We start from the raw sequence: 20112 nt of genomic DNA on the forward strand, positions 1-20112 counted from the left end.
TGGTTTACCATGGTAGGGAACAGGTTGCTGTCCGAGACTGTCACAGGATGATCCTCATCTCGAGGAAGACTACTCCTCGGTCCTCACTCTACCGGCCCACCTCCCCAGCCCTTGGCCTACGGTCATACCCCCTTCCCCATCCTCACCGCTATCCTCAGGTGTTATTTCTGCCGCCAGGCCGCTATATCCGTGCCCCTGGAACTGTCAGACGTCTTTTATTGTATTATAGTGTGATTACTGTCGCTGCTCTGTGTTCTGTATGGCGGTCTGTTTTGTTATAGACGCTGTATGTAACTGTTAAGCCTCTGTGTTACATAGTATACAAAATTCAATCAAACCGGACCCAAAGAACATTAATCCTACGGAATGAGAGTAATCCTGCTCTATTTTTCCATTATAGATAATTTGTCTTCTGATTTTGCCCCGATGGCCAGGATCGGAAAATAGTTGCACGTCCATTTCTTGTATCTTTGGCGTTAATGAAGCATGAGATACAGAGAGATAGAAGATGAAATAAATCATTTCGGTTCTATCGGAGAACATGATGTTTTTATATTTTGACAGGACTTTTTGGGTGCGGTGTATCAGGAAAAACATTTGGGGAAACCGTGCCAAGTTAAATAGCACTGCAGGTAAACCGAATGCTATTTATGTTCCTGTTATGAATAATAACATAGAATCAGATTTTGTGCGGCTTGTTATTATCAGAAATATCAAAGCAACAAGATTAGGAAAATCAGCGCAACTAAACACATTTAATACGGGATGAGTGGGTACACGTTTTAACCCCTTCATGACAAAGTCTGTACGTGTACAGGCTCACAATGCATTGTCTTTAATGGGTTTAAGGACAACCAGTTGACCTTAAGGGCTTAATACATGAGAGGAACCAGTCAGCGACGTATCCCGGTCTAGGCCCAGGGCGGCAGACCACAGTATTATTATAATTGGACCTGTGGCCAAAAATGAACGTTTTATCTGATTTTATTGGCTTGGTAATTCCTGCGATTATTGAATGCCCAACCTTTGATCGCGTAAAATTGTGCCTCAATCATAGTTTTTTCTGGAAACACTTAACGATCATGTGACTGAAAAGTAGGTACTCCTAGGTTGGTACAAAAAAATATGAAAAAAAAGATAAAAAAAATATTGCGCTCCCAGTACCGTTTGGAGGTGAACGTAAAACTTGCACTTGTTGGAGCTTCATGGTGCTCATTGAAGGTGCTTTTGAAGTTTTGGGACTCTGAAGCGACTCGCAGACCCGCTCTATGTCTCCGTGCTATCCGATCCTGACTGAGTGCTCTGATTCATATCTCTCTGCGACATCTCTGGGAATTAAATCGTGTAATCAGATTCGTTATTAGATGAGCTATGTACCAGCTCACTGCACAGATGGCTTGCGTGTCCTATTATGTATTTACTCAACACTTGGTTCTTTGAAAATATTGCCAGGAAGTTATTATTTGTTTTGGATGTATATTAAATAAAATAATATTTAAAAAAAAATAATAAAAAATGCAGTTATATATTAATTTATTTATTACTCTTTGCCAGCATCAGATTTTCTAGGCTATCTATAGGGTTGTTGCATTTCTGATGCAATGTTTTGTTTCTTATATGTCCCTCCTGTCCTTGCGTTATATCTGTTGCATGTATAGAAACACTGCCCCATTGTCTGGTAGAATTCCATGATAGCTTGGATTTTATAAAAAAAAAAAAGAGCGACAACCCCATATCTCCATCTTTTGAGAAAGAGTCAAACCCTTGTTCATCTTTCTAAAACAAATAATAATCGTTTAAGGATGGTGTTCCAACAGCATCACCTCTAATGTAACCTCAACCTAATTGTCCTACGAGTCATCTCACTCGTCCCAGACAGGACCGGAAGTATGTACAGTACAGTTGAGGTTTCTGATATATTTTCTGTTCTTATTCCTAGGGAAGCTGTTCTCCGGTTTGTAGAATGGATTGACAAGTGGCTGCATGATTCCGTCGCCCGTCTGCAATGGAAACGTGGCCAGCGGTGGCCTGGGTTCTACTGCTCGGTCTGCTAGCCGACTGGTTTAAAAGCATTCAATCCAGAGACTTCACAGTGCAAGATATAATCTACCTTTATCCTTCAAGTAAGAGAGATCATATGTTGGGACATGAAATATGGTTATGAATAAATCATCACCGTGTTGTCCAGAGTTTTGTGAGATGGAGTTAATTATATTTTTTAACAGAATGAAGTCTGTATTTCGGACAAGAAGGGGAATCAAACAGTTCTAGAAAATCTCAGGAATGTATTTTGTGTTTTTTTTGTTATGCATTTTAAGGTATTGGTCTTGATGATCATAGATTAGGCTGACTTGGTACTCCATTAAAATTCTAAATTAAGTTCATCCAATTCTACCGTAAAGACATTTCGGAACATTCTGGAGGCACCCTATCTTATTCCTAATGGACGGGAGGGGGAAATGATGTCTGCCGAGGGTCGTCAGTCCTCCAAGCATGGAAAAGACTTTGGAATATTCTTGAGCTAATATTTGTGGTTTTCTAGATATTCCCCAGGCAGGGTAACATAGTAACGGGCCAGAAGCACACACTCTTTACAATTAATTGTGAGATCTAAGGACAAATTAACATTCCCTCACAGCTGTTGTGACAACTGTTTCCAAATTCTCTTGTCTGGGGGAAATGCTTTGAAGTCATCATGGGGAAAAATTCCATACATCTCTCCGGAACCTTGACAATCCCCCCTTTTGAGCCGTATCAGACGCAGGATCAGTTAACCGGATACGGCAGCCTATAGTCACATAAAGGCTCCTCTCCCAAGAGTCCTACCTGCCTCATGAATAGCCGAAGAATATGACAGGGTCTCAGCCATGTGACGCTATGCTGTATTAACCTGTTGGGTCCCGCAATGCATTTCAACATGCGAATTGCTGTACTGTCCCATAAGGGGTTAATGGGTATGGGAATAAAAAACTAGGGCACAAGGGGGAAAAACTTCCCCCAGAATTTTTTACTAGAGGCAACAGTAAGCCCCCTAGGATATATATATATATATATATATATATATATATATATATATATATATATATATATATATATATACCATCTCTTTGGGTTGTTACCACCATATTAATAGCTGCTATGTATGCAGAACATATAGGGAAATCCCTTTAGATACCAGTACCAGATTTCCTGTAATGCAGACTTTTTTTTTCCCCCTAAAATGTATATATTTTTTGCTGATGGTTGTATTTCGGGTGAATATGTATTGGTATATGCTGGATTCTTACGTCAAATACATACAGAAAATTAAATAAAGAGAGACATCCCAAAAAAGGCAGATACAACCCCTTTTATGCATAATTGAGTCCTAGCGGGAATTAATTTTAGAGGAAAAATAGATTCCAAGTGAACCAGATCACTATTAATTTTAATTGAAAAAGTGACACCCGTGTTTGGGCGATTCGGAATATAAACAACCGTGTTAATTTAGTAGATGATTTATACAACAAACAAAATCGATGTTTGTGGCGTGAGAGACGCCATTTGGGCTCTTCACACGCGTAGAATGTCTCTCTCATAATCCATATAATCTCAGCTCAAAGAGCACAAAAAGAGGTTAGACCGTCACCAAAACGCTCTAGTTCCTGGAAAGCTGTCTTTGATCCCCAAAATGCTGCAGTCATTCATCAGATACAAACACGGAATTCTGGATAAAGTCATCCATTTTTATACTGAATTCCAGAACAATAAAGTTTCTGTGTTTGCATATAAATATATATAAAATATATTTACTTTACCCAAACTTTGACATTTTCTTTGTCAAAATTGCTATGTTGCGCACTACTTGCTATGTCGTGTTTACCCGTTGTACAGCGCTGCGGAATATTGAGGCGCTATATATATCAATAAATAATAACAATTTAAAACATTTGTTTGTTTCTGCTGATTTGTTGTCACCATCCAACATTTTGTTCCCGCTTTTGTTTTTGCAGCTACACCGTACCCTGGGGGGTTTAAGTGTTTCACCTGTGAAAAGGCCAGAGATAATTTCGATTGTAATCGCTGGGCGCCAGATCTGTACTGCCCTAGAGGTACGTGCCGCTGCCTCCCAACAAATCGTGTTCCTTAATCCCATAATGGTCGTGACAAAATGGATTTTTGACATCATAATAATAGCAGATTTGTGAACGCTGAATCCTTGTTATCAAAGTTTCTGATCACGTCTACACTATTGTTACTCTGTGCGATGAATGCGTGATTATAGACTTCTAGATTCTCTAATTTAAATTTTGGGGATTTCCCAAAACCCGATTCTATTTATTCTGAACGGTATGAGTGCAGGAAGTGGGAAAAAAAATACATAAAAATTCTGGATTTTTGTTTCCTTTGATACTTTTATCATTCAATTTTTTTCCTGCAGAGAAGTCTATTTATAATTTGCCTGGAGTATTGCTAGTCCATAACATACAATGCTGAATATATTATAATATTATTGTGTTGTATTTAAATAGCACCAACATATTCTGCAGCAATGTACACGGATGATGTACATAATTATTTGCCATTAAAGCAGAGGAGATATAGAGGGCTTTGCTCACCACATGTTAGAAAATGGAGGACTCGCTAGAGTTTAGAATCGAAGATCCAATTGTTTGTGTGTGATAATGTTCCGTAGAAATAATCCCAACATTTAACAGTAGTGGGCACATGGTAAATGTTTTTTGACCCTCCTCCCGTTTGACCGGACATGGGATAGGGGGTCATGGGGGCCTTAGGTGGGCTGTATGCCCCTCAAGATTATTTTACTATTTTTATCTAAGCCATACCGCTAGGCACTCGATGGGGAAAGTGTTGAGGCACAGATGGGCTCCTTGCCAACCATAAATCTACTATTTTTGAGCTCCTTGTTACACTAGGCGCAAGATGGCGGCAAGGGGGATAGACAGTTGGGTTTGTACCACCCTCAAGGGCTTTTTATTACCCACCACCCCACAGCACACAGGGTGGGGGGAAGAGGGCAACACTCGTCTGCCCACCTTGGTTAACAGGGGTCTTGAGCTTTCAATCAAAAACAGGGCGTGAGACACACACTGGGAAATAGGATCAAGCAAATGGCGCCAATTAATGTGTAAAGTAAAGAATAATAAATACAAAACATAGTTTCACTGCTATAGAAACAAAAATCTTCAATTAAAATACAGCTTGATTGAGATTTAGGCACAGTCTTCATAAAGCATCTTGAGATGTATCAAAGAGATCCAGTTGGAGATATGAGTTCAGGTGGCCCTCGGATCATCTCTTCGTCTGTGCAACAGAATATTCTGATACCCATTAAACAGCTCTGATCAGATACGGAGTTTCTTACATTTCATTGGATTTATTCATTCTGAGTGCAGATGCACTAAAAGTTTTATTGGATACTGTTAAAGTGTAGTGTTTCCCCAAATTATCCCTTTTCAAGAAGTTACCTTGAGAACTGAAGGGTTCGAAATGTCTGCACAGTAGCGTGAAGACACAAAGACTGTCATTCTGATGTTTTTCCCATGGATCTGAGCCAAAAAAAAAAACTTTTTAAGTAAATAACAGGCTGCGTGGCTGAGAATCCTCTTCTTGCTTCTATTTTCTCTTTTATTCAATGTCCACTGTAGGGTCGGCAAAAATGAGAATTCTTTATTGTCTGACTAAGGTCTAGTCTTTAAATAAGGAGTAACACTTGTAAAAATCCCTGTATTTTTACTGTTAATGAGTTGAGGGGCTAATACAGTGAGGGGTTAAACCTGCATGGGATGGCTTCTGAAATCTAAGACAAGACCAAGGACCTTCTTGAGGTTTCATAGCTGGAAAAAAGGGCCAGACTAGATGGGCCAAACGGTTCTTATCTACCATCATAGGTTCCTGTGTTTCAAAATAATAGTCATAGGCTCCTTTTGGGAAACGATTCCCGGCATATATATAATAAATGTGGTAGGGTTTGAGAAAGAAAAGTTTCTAGAACTATTCCTGAAATGATTTTACTTTGATCCGTGTTAGTGTTGTGTCTACAATTAATATAAAGCCTTAGTTGAAAGCTTCCAAGACTGATTTTTAACCACGCCAATGGTACCCTCGTCGTCTCTAGCTATGATTGTGTTTAAATTCTGCTCCGTCCTAGCATTGCCTATGGTCTGGTTCATTAATGAACTCCGTCCCGTCTTATTGTTTTCGCTGTCCACGTGTGCTCCTAAACCTCCTATGACTATGGTTGTTCCTCTTCTGTGCCAAATGCGTTATGTTTTTCTAAAGAAATACACTCTCTTGTAAAAATTATATTTTATAATAAATCTTAATTTAGTGTTTTCTTTTGGTTATTTCATTCCCAATACATCTTTACAGTTTCTTAAACGTCCACTTAAACATCCTATTAAATTGATATCCTTCCTAGACTTTTAACTTAGATTTGGATAATTCAGTACGATCAACATAAGAAGAAAAATGGCTCAACAAATCCGCAATATCTGTAAATCTTCGCATTACAGCAGCTTTCCCCCAAAAAATGTAAATGGGTTAATTAATTTATTTTTTTGTTGCTTCCTGCGTTGGCTAGCATGATAAAGAAAAAGCTTAATCTCTACATAACTCAAGGCCAAAAGTTGTAAAGTATTCATTGAAGAATAAAGCACTGGAGGGGAGTTTTCATCTGCGTGATTTAGACGATAGTTGGTTTATTGTACCTTCAGGGCTCAAACTTCTGTGCGGACTCTTTTGTCATGACAAGAATATACGAGGGATCCATAAAATAATAACTTGTGGGGTGTGTGTCAGACCCTGGGTAGAGCAGTAGAATTTATATGTTTGATGGTATAGATTAAACATGCCCTTTGGGATAAGCACAGATATTTGACTTATTCCAAAATTTACATATCTTATCTCAGGATATTAGATTTACAGACCTTTTTGGCATTCCGGAATTTAATGTATGTAGGGTGGTTACAATAACTTGTACAAAGAAACTAAAATTCCACTAAAACGTTAAAAAGGAAAAGTTATACTATGCCCCAGACTTTTAAGGAACTTAGAAGAAAGTAACTGTTTTTTAAAAAAAAAAAAACCTTCGGCTTTAACTGTTTTTCTAGGTATACGTTATAAAAAAAAAATTGTATGCGTTTGGGTGGAAGCATGTCCAGTAAGGATGGGAGAATAAATGTGGGCTTTAGGCTAGGCTTAAGTCCAAATACTAGTAATGGTCCCAATGGTTGGGAGACGCAGAGGTGGCTCAAACACTTCTTTCCTTTGTCGGTGAAAATGGGAAACTGCATGTGATGACCCTTGTCTAAAGTTGTGAGTTGGGTCAGATCTGGCACAGGTTCCGTGTACCTTTTTGTTGTGTTGTTCTACACTATTTTTTCTTTTTTGTTGCTACTCAAGGTTTGCCCATTGATAGAGCCTAGAACGGTGGCCTTCAACTCTAGGCCTTGAGAGCAACAGGCTATGACTTCTGCTCTGCGTATCCTTGCCTGTAAACAGGTAGATTTTTTATATTGCGATACTTTCCTAGACTTGGATCAAACTGGCCTAGAATAAAGATGGATTCCTGGAGGTTAGCGAGGCCACACATTTTGGAAAGTATTTTACTTCTCCCGCATCATTTGCATTTTAAGCTCCTTGTTTCTTAACGAAAGCATTTGTCTTTCTTGATGGCTGTAAAAAAAACAAAAAAACTCAAAAATTCTCCATCACTCAAACTTGTGTTAACCTTGTTACGTTGTGACATTTGAGTTAAATATTACAGTTGACTTTTCAGGGAAGTGGCTTTTTTCCAGCCCATTTGTCTAGTACTCCATTATCTGCAGGTCAGTAGTCTCCCCATACTTAATCGCCTTCCGATTTTTTAGCTTTTGTCCGTCTCTACCTCGCCTTTACCCTGTGCCGTGACAGCTGCCGTGATTCATTACCGACCTGCCTCCTATCTCTCTTCACATGTGGAAGAGACTAATATGTTTCAGCACGTTCTTTTCCACAAGTGTCAATTTTCTTTTCTTTTTTCTTTTTTGTATCTATAGTAAATATCAGTTAACCACGTAACAGCTTTTGCAAAGGGTATATTTCCATCTGACTGTAAAAAAATATTTATAAAGCTTCAAAAGTATGGAATTTATCACTGTAATATTTTCTATCATCACAGAGAAAACGCCCAATATTTTTTTAATATTATATATTTTTTTTTTCCATACAGTACAAGTTATAAAAAGAGTGCCTTCTTAAGCATAGTTTGCTAACCTACCCTTTACAAAGTAGCTCTACCTTATGATCACTTTAAGCATTTAAATTTACTAATAAATTAGGTTTCTCCCATTTTTACCTGCAGACTTTAATCAACTGTCAGCTCCTCCAAAGCAATCATAGTTCTTAAGCAAATAAAATACTCTTGAATGCTTTAGACATCCAGAACAAATAATCACTTAGCTGTCAGCGTGGACCGGCTACACACACCATACACTCTGCCATTTAAAGTCATTTAAACCAATAGAAATTTGTGAGAACTTTTCCACTTCACAATACACGTCTTTCGATGTTTTTGAATCACTTGTCATACGTGAGACTTAACAAAGAATTTGTTTTCTTTTTTTGTAGCAAATCATAGGAATCGAATATCTGCTAGACAGATAATACAGAATTGTATATTTTTATTTCATTCTAAGATAAGAAAACACTACTTTGAACAAAAAAATAAATAAATAAATGATTCATACGGATTGCATGTATTTCTTATTTTTTTACTTATAATATTTTTCTACTTTACCGCATACAAATCTGTGCATTCATTAGTTATTGGAGTAAGAAAATAAGACTTAACTCCGCCCCCAGTTGCTTCTACTGGAAGCAGGGAGCATACCATGGTATGCTTCTTCCAAATGCCCAATAGAACTCACATTCTAGCCAAAGGGAGCTGAGCTTATATTTAAATCAACAGGAGTAACATCACCCAATCAAAGAGGAAGCCAGGAGATTATTACTATTATTTTTAGTATTAACATATGGTTTATTGGATATTCTATTTTCATGGTTAATAATACCGGCTATAACAGACCATTTAAGTTGTGTAATGATATTTCTTATTCTACGGATCTGCACCTATAGAATTATCGGCTCCAGGCTATCTAGTACTACGGACGCCGGGTGATAGTGACCTGCTGACGTGATTATCCGGTGTCCTACAGGGCATCTTTCAAGCTAAATGCTCATGTATGAGACAAGAGGGCCATGTCAAGTTGATGTTCCTCTTAGTGAAAGGTGTTCTGGAGTTACAACTGAAAGATCTCAGTGATGCCACATACACCCTGCTGCACTAATCCCCAATGACAGGTAGCTTAGTGCCTTTTTATTATTAGTGTCTTAGAAAACCCATCAGCCTAACTTGAGCTGATTGTTTTTTTTACGTTCATAGCGAGCAAATGTCAGCAGGAGACATTCTTTTAGACTACATTTATTTTGATGTACTGCCAGGTGCCATTCTTAACTCATGCAGAGCTAATGAGATGTGAGAGCAAATTGTGGGGGTCAGCGTGTTAAACATTTTGGGGGTCATACTCCGGGTTACCTGGCTGCAGAGGTTGGTAGGGATATCAGGTATTGCTCTTCATGGTGGTCTGGTATTGGAGCACTAAAATGATTGTCTCCATCAGCAAAATGTTTCTTCAGTGCGCCTCTTCCATCTGAGGAAGAGACCACTGAGATCCAGAAAGCTTTTTTGACTTTGTGTTGGCTAAAGAAAAGGTACCAACTTTGACCCCATCCATGGGTTAGAACGGTTTTATCGGTACAGCTGTTAACAGTTTTTTTAAATTGGAACGCTGTGAGAATTGTTTGGTTGGGATATGATGGGAGTTCTGCAGGTTCGCTCCTTGGAACATTCAAGTCCTTCAGGCCTCAGTAACTTTGTATCTGGCAGGGATCAGTGTATTGATACACCGCCTGACACATCTCACTGCCTTTCTTTATCGTGATACAATGCGGCTTGAATTCTGTGCCCATCAGACTTGTCTGTTTTTCATGGCTTTGTACTAGACTGTTGGGTGGAGGTTATTCAGCCTCTGTTTGCTATGTGACAGAGACAGGAGGAAGGGAACAGACACAATATGGAGGTCATTATGTTAAAATAGGCAGTATAGACCTATAGACCTTGTACCAAAATACTTCCCAGCATGCATATGACCTCTTCTGTTTCATTACAATTTGTGCCACTATTGGTAAAATCCCTATGGCGGTGTATTAAACTATTTAATAAAACACAGGCATAAGACACCTGGATCTAAGACGAGACCAAGGACCGATTCAAATTTGAGTCTTTATAGCAGAGAAAACATCACTGGGAGCTCTGGACTTTCTTAAATATACTTTAAGAAACAGTCACTTTTCCCAATTAAAGGGGCAGCATATGAAATGATTGTCATCAATAATGTCACCTCCAAGGAGAATTTAATAGAAATCAATAAAACCGACATTTGCAGACATGAAAAAATACTTGTGTTTTTTTTGTTGGGCTGCCAGGTAGCTGCTTATTAATGATTACAGGATATCTTCAAAGATTTGGGTAAATCCTTGGGGTCAGACCAGTGATTTCCAGGTCAACCTTCAGCTGCTAAATATAAAAATATTTTCATTCTCTCTGGCCCAGTTCATTTCCTTCCTGTATCAGGTTTCAGTGTTTTAATTGTAACCTCAAAGGCTACACGCCAGATATTACACTAACAACAAAATCATTTATTTTCCTCTACATTACTGAGCCAAAAAACACCGGATTATTGTCTTTTTGGAACATTTGATATATGTTTTGTTTTGTTCTAAAACAACAATATTTTGGGTTGTACAAAATAGGATGGTTTAAGTAAACATACTAGTGAAAGGGACAGCTCAATGTCCCATACAGCCTCACCAACAACGAATGCATACTCAAATATTTAGTACTTTAATATGGATTTGTTAACCTGTAGGAAAAAAGGACCTTTAGGAGAAGCTGCAGCTCCATGGCTGCAGTGTTACCAACCCTTCTGTGGTCTGGTTTTCATGCTACGTTTGGTAGAAAACTGCTCCCATAACAATTGGGAGGGCTTTCTGTGCATGCGCACTGGAGGGGTTTTCAGAACTATTGGAGCTGGCTGGTGATGAGTAGAGCGCGCATGTTCTTTAGCAAGCAGGGGTTGTCCTGCAAGCCTAGGAGATGGGGACAGTGTAAGAGGGGCAATAAGGGCCACGAATATTGCATTTTATATGTATAGCTGCCAATACATTATATTGCATTTTTTTTTTTGTTTTCCAGAAACAAAATATTGTTACACACAACACACTATGGATTCCTCGGGAGAAAGCGTATCGGTGACCAAACGCTGCGCTTCTCTAGAGCATTGCTTAGCTGCGGGCTGCCAAGAATCATCGCGTCGGGGTCAGAAGGTACGAATACACAACTGTATCTCATTTTAACCCCTTAAGGACAATGGGCGGTTCCTAAACCCATTGAAAACAATGCGTTTTGAGCCCGTACATGTACGGGCTTTGTCATTAAGGGGTTAAGATTGCAAGACACATGCTAAACATGTATTGTGGGGATGAAACACACCTGGAAACATTAATGGCTTAGAGGCCTTGAGGTCTCCCCCCCCCCCTTTCACAATAATGGAATCCTCAGATATACAAAGTATCAAATAACGAATTCTCTTCTTTTTGTTAGATATGCACTTCCTGCTGCGAAGGAAATATCTGCAATTTACCGCTGCCCAGGAATGAAACAGATGCAGTTTTTTCACATTCTCCTCTGAACAGTTCAAGAAGACACTTGATAAGCAGCGTAACCTTCTTATCGTCTTTATACATGTCGTGGTTTCTGTCGACGTAGCGGCTTTGGAAGCAGTAACTGTTACTGGCCGAAATCCCCATACGGAGAGGATCTGTTTACACCGAGAACTGACCGATAACACAGTGACAGTCCTCTACAGGTATAATTTTACTGGAATAGGCATTCCTGTTATCAGATAATGACTATTTTATGTCAAATACTTATTGACATAAGAATTTCTGTATAGACTTCAATGTGTACCACTCCAGGCTCTAAGCACTTATACTATAGAAGAAAATCTCACGTTGTGCACATGGAAAAGGCGACCCGACCCAAGGATATGAGGAACTTGAAGATCTAGGATGTAAGCGGAAAGTGCTAATATTTAGTAATCGTTCCCAAAAAGTTGACTCTCCAGTGAGTTACCTTACTTTGCCCCTTTTCCTCTGTATGTCTAATCATCAAAGTAACCCCCAAGGATTGTCCTTTTTAAGGTACATTTGTATATTAAAGGAAACCTAAAAACGGGTCGAAATTAATAATTTTAACCTAAAATCATTGTTGAGGCTCTTTGGTTTCTTTTGCTTTCTAGATTTACAAATACTGTTGATCAATGACGTTTGATATACATGAAAGCTTTAGTTGTAGCATTCACTGTCTCTAGATCAGAACTATTACAACCTCATTAGTGTGATTTACAGGCAGTAAAACTGCTCGTAAAACTCAGCCCTCCCTTTTAATATTACTTTTATTTTAGATCAAAGCATCTTGGCAAAGTGTTATTCATTCCCTGGCACCGGGACTTAAAAAGCGCGAGCCCTGCCATTATAGTTAATTTACTTTAGAAAGCATCCGTATATCCTCTAAAGCTTTATGATGGGCCTGTTCAAAGCAAGTGGATTAAAGTCATGGTAGAGAATATGGGAAAAATAACCCCTAAATAATAGTGTAATAAATAAAAAAATAAAAAAAAAAAAATGTAAAAGAAACTAGTACTATTTTTTTTTTATTAAACTCATTGAATGTTTGCATAAGTGTATAATGGCCAGCTTTTCTCGTATCCCAGTATTTAAAGGAATATTGTGCCCAACTCAAGGCTTCTACAGGCAGAAACACTTTCATTTACACTAAACTATATGAAAGGTCGTAACGCAAAGTCAAATATACATCGGAATGTCATTCGGCTTGAGTATTCATTTTATAGCAATTATAAAAAGCCATTAGTTCATTCATTCGCATCTGTGAATCTCCTGGTCCATGACAGTGAGTTAAAAACCCACTACCTTCCAGCCAATCAGAATTGTTACAGATGCATCAATTAAATTGTGAATAACTCTATAGGGATCAATTACACTGCTACTATTTTGTATTGAATAGGCAATAATAGCATTTTATTAAATAATTTTTGTTAATAATAAAATGTACAAAAATCCAAACTAGAGGGTGCATGTATAAAAAAATGTCAACAGCAAACATTATATTATATTTGATCAGTAGTAAGCGTTTCTTGGAGTTTTGGTTAAATTTTCTTTAATAAAGCACAAAAACATGCATCTTCCTATATATAGGGATCGCACGACTGGTACCTGTGTGCCGAACATATACTGTGCAGACTATAGCCAGAAAGTATGGCTTATGCGTTCTGTGTTTAAAATATAGTTTAATGAAACTTTGACAGACTGTATGCGTAGTAAAAAAACAAAACACAGTATTGTAAATATATCAACTGTAATACAGTTGCATTATTGCCCTGATTAATAAAAAAAGGTCTATTTATTTGTTTCAAATATTGTATAAATTGTAAATAAATATTGGCATTTTTTATCTACACATTTTGCTTGTAAAATAAATGCCTCTTTATTATGTGTATGAAAAATAAACGTCTTAAAACTTTGTAATTTTTGGTGGTTCATTAAAAAAAAACAAAAAAAAACTCCATCTGGATCAATGCAAATATTGATAACTTGGAAATGTACATTTTTCAGTCTATGGAACTATAACTGACCCTATAATTCATTACAGAGTCACAAGACCGAAATAGAAGTCTTTGGCTGCTGGATTGCGAGAACAGAGCAATCCTCGCTAACACCCCATTTTAGTAATTATTTTAAATACTTCATTCCTACCTTTTCTAAATAGGACTTTAATAACATCTCGTTGCTTTTGAAAACCAGATCATCTACTTTGTGTATCAGACATTTAATTGTGAATGACTGCTAACAATTCAGGGGACGGAAAGCCTTTCATTAATGGATTATCTAGTATTTTGGTTTTTTCTTGGGAGGTTAAAGTGTCTGTTTCATGTCTTCTGTTTATATAAGGGTTATGAACAGGGCATAAACTCAGATTAGGAGCTGGATTTAAATCTTAGTTTTAATAGAATACATGAAAAAGCCTCAGGTGGTAGTTAAACTATTTATTTACCGCATTAAAGAGAAGAGCATTAACAAGAACCTGCTAACCAGCCTTTGAAACAGGTGCGTTACGTGTAAATAATCGTCTATTCTTCTGCATGAATTCTTGGAAGTGGAAATTATTTCAAAGGCATTAGATGTTTCTACTTTGAAAATGCAGAATGAGTATTAAATATATTATTGAATATATATATATATATATATATATTCCCCCCCCCCCAAAAAAAACATTATATTAAAATATATATATATCTGCTGGCGCTATATAAATAAATGTAATGTTTTGTAATGTGTAAAAAAAAAATAAAAAAATATATATTTACATATATAAAAGTTGTTTTTTGTCATGTACAAAAAAATAATGTGTAAAATGCTATATGTAAAAATAAGTAGAATTTATAATTGTTTATTTTTTTCTTTACAATAGTTTGTTCAATATTAAATAATGTATATTACTGAGCTCTTCTGTCAATGAAAGCTTCTAGACTTACTACTTACCTCTGTTATAAGTTAATGAAAGGAGAATAACATCCCCCCACAAGGAACAGTTTACCTTTACGATATGTAGAACAGAAACGTCTAAACACTATAACTCTTACATACTCCTCTATACTGGTTTCCATAGCATGGTTTCCTTCGCCTGTCGTTAAATCACGTGAACATGCCAACCCTACTCCCCAACTCTCCATTAAAGCACTGGAATCAATCTGACCAAGTAAACAGATTCACTTAAGAATTTCCAGCCCGGCTCCAGCAAAGCTCTGATCTTCTGAGCTTTTCATTCAACGTAGGAAACAAAAATGTTTCCAGGATCTACACTAATTAATCACGTGAAATATTTACCGGTGTTTATAAAGCGACAGATGTGTGTTCATTCGTTTCAAATACTTGCTGTGCCAACAAAAGAATAATTATCTTGACTTTATAAACGGATTCCTGTACTTCATGTGGATAACTTGTTATATGATGTAATAAGTGTAATGGAGTATTGGTTTATAAGCAAGTCCCTTGTTGTAAGTTTAAAGGGGTTAATTTTTCCCTGGTATCTTTTGACTTTGGTTGACTGTGCCTATGGTGGAAGTTGCCATCCTACCCCTTAACCTAGCGCTCGCTCTTCGTAGATAAGTCTCAGGGTCTTGACTCTCAAGCCACCCATTTCCAGCATCGTTAATACCTATTAAGGTTGAATTGAGCCCTGTGTATAATTAGTATTATAGTGATAATTTCCTAATGACACAGTTGTATATTTTTACAGATACTGGTTATTATGTCATTTTTATATTCAGAATTTTAGACAATTGTTGGTAAATTTATTTTTTTTCCCACATTATTCTGTGAGGCTTGTTGGGCTACAAAGCAAATATTCTCCCAAAAGGTTCTTTAGGGAGGAATGTGACCTTTAACGAGCGACAGTTCTTTCTTCTGGCACCTTTTAATTGCCCCCCCATCACCTTCCTCCCTTCCCTGCAGCGCTATTTTCAAGCCTAATACAAAGTAATAATGTCCTAACAAATAACTATTTAGAAATGACAAATTACAGTTTCCAAATTGTATGTTTACAAGCCTTTTTACCTAAAGTATCAGTTTGTGTTAGTCTGCAACTTGGTATTGTTTCCCGTTCAGGTCATCAAACATAATATAAGGCTTTGTACAGCGCTGCAGAATAAACCGATAAATAATCATGTGTATTTTAATGGTGTTTCCCCTTTCCTCCAACCTTCATATATTAAATGTCTTTATCGAGCTTTGCATAATTCCAGATGATGAAGAGAGGCCGGTTAGACTTGACTTTATGTTTCGGTAAGGGAGGTCTGTATTAAGACGCGGCAAAAGGAAAAAATGATCTTTTTGAATGCAGTAAAGTGTCAGGATTGTCTGTTTGCCCTCCTTTTGTAGTCTGTTTCAGAGCACTGCCACATTTTGCGCTGATACCCCATTTCTTGTAACCCCTTGTGTGCTGATACGGTGCCGTGTATTGTATTGAAGTTTCTAGGATCTATTCCAGCGCTCAAAAATGATTAAAGTGATGAATGAGACAGAAAACAGAAATTCTCCACTCTAAAAACCTCACTTTGTCGATGAATGTGGAAGTCACATGAAGTGCGCTCTTCAGTCGCGTGAACAGCAGGTTTAGTGGATGACGGACAAAGAGAAGCACTTGGCTGCGTACAGAGAATCGCTTCTGAGAAGGTAGCAGATTCATCAATTCTGTCTCGGCGAGCTTAAGATGAACTTCAGTCTGTTCTCTCTTAAAGCTACCAGGTGAGTAGACATGAGAAGGGCCAGCTCGAAAGAAATGGGGCTTATATTATTGAGGGAGTGGAACAGAGCTTAAATGAAAGAGTAGAAATCGGGGGATTACATTAAGAAGGAATGGGTACAAATGAGTGGGTGCAACAAAGCAAGAGTAAGACTGAGGAAAAGGGCATTTCTGGTGCTTCCACTTTATTTCTGCTGCCCGGTGACAAAGCCACACACTCACTTAATCTGGATATGCTCGGCCGCATGCTATGTTAGCATAAAAACAGAACGTGCATCTGTGCGTATCCAGCCATCAAGCGCACTGATGTTATCCGTCGGCTGCTGGCTTTAAAGTGCTGCATCGACAGGCCTGCCCTGTTCTGGATGCCCATGTTAGTGTAATCAACGTTTTTTTACTCTTAGGTTTTTATGTTCTACTTAATAAAAGGTAATTATGAATTTGTGCCGTAATTCATAAGGGGCATCCCCCATCTGTCTGAATAGCAGTGACTGGGCCTTTGGCAACAGAGGACACCTGATAGGACAGGCTCAGGTCTAAACACTGCAACAGAGTATCACAGATGGATGGAATCCACAAAATACTAACCCTGGTCGGCTTATTCCAAATACCGGCGACATCAACAATTCCAGCTGGGAAGAACGCAACACAATCCTAATCCACCTGGCTCGTCAGGTTGAAAATGGCCGTGCCCACATTGGAAGATCACAGAAGCCAATGAATAGCGCCTGAAGTCCTGTATGCGTGTTACTACAAACACCTCTCTGACTCTATATGAAATTACAACAAAAGAGATGGTTGCCTAAACTGTTTAAAATTAGAGCAGCCTAGAGGAGGAATTGCCCCCCTTGGCAACTCTGATGACTATAACCCCTATGACCTTCAGCTCATGAACCTAATTAACAGCTCACGGGCCTGAAGCTCTGAGGTGGACCCGTTGTGAGCATCCTGACTCCTGGCTTTCAGCCATTTTACATGTTTTCTTCCTGTAAATGGCCAGTTTTATACTTCAAAGCATTCAGGCATTGAAATCGGCGAAAACTTTACCCACCAAAGTAACAAAATCTCAAGAAGTCAGGAAAGTCACACCGTCTGCCCCAGGAAACCCCAGCAGGGCCAACAATGTATCCATCGCCGCATGGATCACGGCGTAAACTATGACGACAGTTACACTAACTACCAGCCAGAAGTCACGAGTTATAGGCCGTTTAAAATGAATTACGTTTCGATAAAAGCTTTGACGGGAATATCTGGTGTCGCCAATATTTATTCTGCTAAATTGCATGTGATTCCGTGGCTATATCCGGTAACAAATTTCAACACAAATGTTTTCCGTGCGCAGAATTCACGGTTGTTTAACTTACAATGGCAGAAAGTTCCAAAGCATTTATTTAAAGGAAATTATCTGAATATTATGATTAAAAAAAAAATCAACAGCCCTATAAACTACTAAGCGTGGTCACAGATGAGAGGACAGGTGCTATGTGATGGGACGCATCGGTGAATTATTTCATGTCCTAACAGAGGAAACGCTAATAGGATTAGGAGGCTGCAATTACATCCAACAGCATGCGATGCCAGCCTGGTGCTAATCTTGTCAGTTTATAACTTTGTACAAATTGCAATTCTTTAAAGCTTTAAGAAAAAGGTATAATGTTACAAAACCCAAACAAAAACGGTTTCGGGTGGATGACATCTGACTCCTGGATAGCTTCAAAATAAGAACCCTTGAGGAACGTCTTAACGTATACATATAGTACTTACCAAAACTTCGTGGAGTGCGGTTGGCGGCGCGGCTGAAGGCTTTCACTAAGAACTTGCATGTAGCTTTGACCTATTCATAGATATTTATATAAGGAAGTCATTTCGAAGATAAATAATGTGTTTTAGTTACACAAATTAATTGATAAGGACATTTATATTTCTATACACATTGTTTGTGCTTTATACTTTTAGGACTGTATGCCCTCATACCCAGCAAATAGTCTGAGCTACTAGAAAAGAGGGATGCGCAGGGGTGGGAGAAGAGTTTTGGGTTCCAAAAATAAACATTTGGTAGCATACCTCGGAAGTACCCAGGTTTGGCTCGGATCCTCCGGGTCAGTTTTGTCTTTCTTCTGGGAAGGGGAGCGGCGTCTGGCCGCGCCCACTCCATGCTTACTCTCCACCCGCTTCCTTCCCACAAAGACTGTATAGGGCTAAGCCCACCCATATGCACAGCTAGCCCTGCCCCTTCACAAAGCCACTCCCCCCACAAAAGGGAGAGCTCCAGGTAGCCTACCCAGGTGTGCTTGGGAGGCATTTATATCCGTACATTACAGGTAAACCTGGAGATCAAGACAAACTATGCCGAAAAATGTTCACCACTTAGCTAGGTTTCATTAAAATCACCGTTGCCATGCATACCGCCTTCCTTACGATTACTCGGTTCAAGGGGCCATCTGATTCCTCTTTACTGTTGATCACCGAAGTGGCCATTGGCCAGTGTTTAAAGACGAGACAAAAAATCTTTTTACTTTATGTATACTTTATATTTACAACCAAGAAAGGACACTTAACATACAGACTCCATTACGGAAATCTAAGCAAGCTCGACCCTTGCCCGACAGTCCCACCAAGGGTTAAGAAAAATAGCTAGAGCACATATTTCCAGTAATGGACGTTTATTAATGTTTATAAGGAAGGAGACATCCTATATACACACACGGAGGTGAACTCCACTAATTCGGTGAAGTGCTTACTTGCTTCGAAACTGTACTGTCACTTTAAATTATGGTTTGCTTGAGTGTTCCATAATAACAGTAAGAGGTATTTCACGTGTGCATGCGCAACCTCAAATACACACACAGTGGGTGGTAGTGTTTGCTCTGCTACTCCACTTTTTATACAGTTGATGTTTCTTAAAAAAACCAAAAACAAAAACAAAAAAAACAGGCGTTTACAGTTAATCAAACAAAAGACTAGAAAGATCAAAAAACACTAGCATAAAATCTGATTAGATGAGCAAATTATCTTAATCTCTAAATAACCAGATTTCCTAACACAAAGCTTACTGTTCTTTTTCTGGTTGCCAATGGCAACCTTTCTGAATGCTGCTTTCCCTATCTCTTGGAGCCTTTTACCTCCGTGTTAAATTTCCTATAGACTTAGCCTTTGATAATTGGAGTTTTGTGGAAAAAGCCCATTAGTATATGTTTATTTATCACTTTTATAGCTCTTCCACCCCCACACATAGAACAGCTCAATAAAATAAAATTAAATAGTTAATTCAATAATTTTAATTTTATATTTCTAATCCTTTTATATTATGGAAAAAAATTACACGGAAATTTATCAAGATAGATGCTTATTTTGTTAGCGTTTTGCGATGAACGGCCAGAAGTCTTGCCATTTCTTAATCTTTTATAAAAAATGCAGTTTGATGTGTTATTTGAATGTATAACAAGTGGTGGACCCCAAAGACTGTGAGACCAGCACCGGAGGCAGGGTTTGACCTTCTAAAACCCCTTTTACCCTTCAGGGTACTCAATGGCTGCTGGGACTGCCTACCACACATAGGCCACCTAAGGTTGAGGGGCTTTTACAGAAGAGGCTATGAAGGTTTGTAGACAGAGGTAGTGTATTAGTCA

The 20112-nt window shown here is 38.3% G+C and overlaps 1 protein-coding gene across 1 annotated transcript; it reads left to right on the forward strand.

The window, feature by feature from the left end:
* The first annotated feature begins 2005 nt into the window (after window positions 1-2005).
* On the forward strand, window positions 2006-11869 carry LOC149285187 (ly6/PLAUR domain-containing protein 6-like). The gene is made up of 4 exons (XM_089495730.1): window positions 2006-2123; window positions 3993-4091; window positions 11297-11427; window positions 11705-11869. The coding sequence occupies exons 1-4, from the start codon at window positions 2006-2008 to the stop codon at window positions 11867-11869; spliced, it is 513 nt and encodes a 170-aa protein (XP_089351856.1).
* Window positions 11870-20112: the final 8243 nt, after the last annotated feature.

This window comes from Sceloporus occidentalis, unplaced genomic scaffold (assembly GCF_023333645.1).
Source record: "Sceloporus occidentalis isolate IW3139 unplaced genomic scaffold, rSceOcc1.0.p SCAF_83, whole genome shotgun sequence".
In the NCBI taxonomy this organism is placed as follows: Eukaryota; Metazoa; Chordata; class Lepidosauria; order Squamata; family Phrynosomatidae; genus Sceloporus; species Sceloporus occidentalis.

What these genes read in the sequence shown, in the direction of transcription:
- LOC149285187 (XM_089495730.1), top strand. Translation starts at nt 2,006, where the DNA reads ATGGAAACGTGGCCAGCGGTGGCCTGGGTTCTACTGCTCGGTCTGCTA. An exon ending in AATCTACCTTTATCCTTCAA is followed by an intron (nt 2,124 to 3,992) that starts GTAAGAGAGATC and finishes TTGTTTTTGCAG; the next exon opens with CTACACCGTACCCTGGGGGG. An exon ending in AGATCTGTACTGCCCTAGAG is followed by an intron (nt 4,092 to 11,296) that starts GTACGTGCCGCT and finishes TTTGTTTTCCAG; the next exon opens with AAACAAAATATTGTTACACA.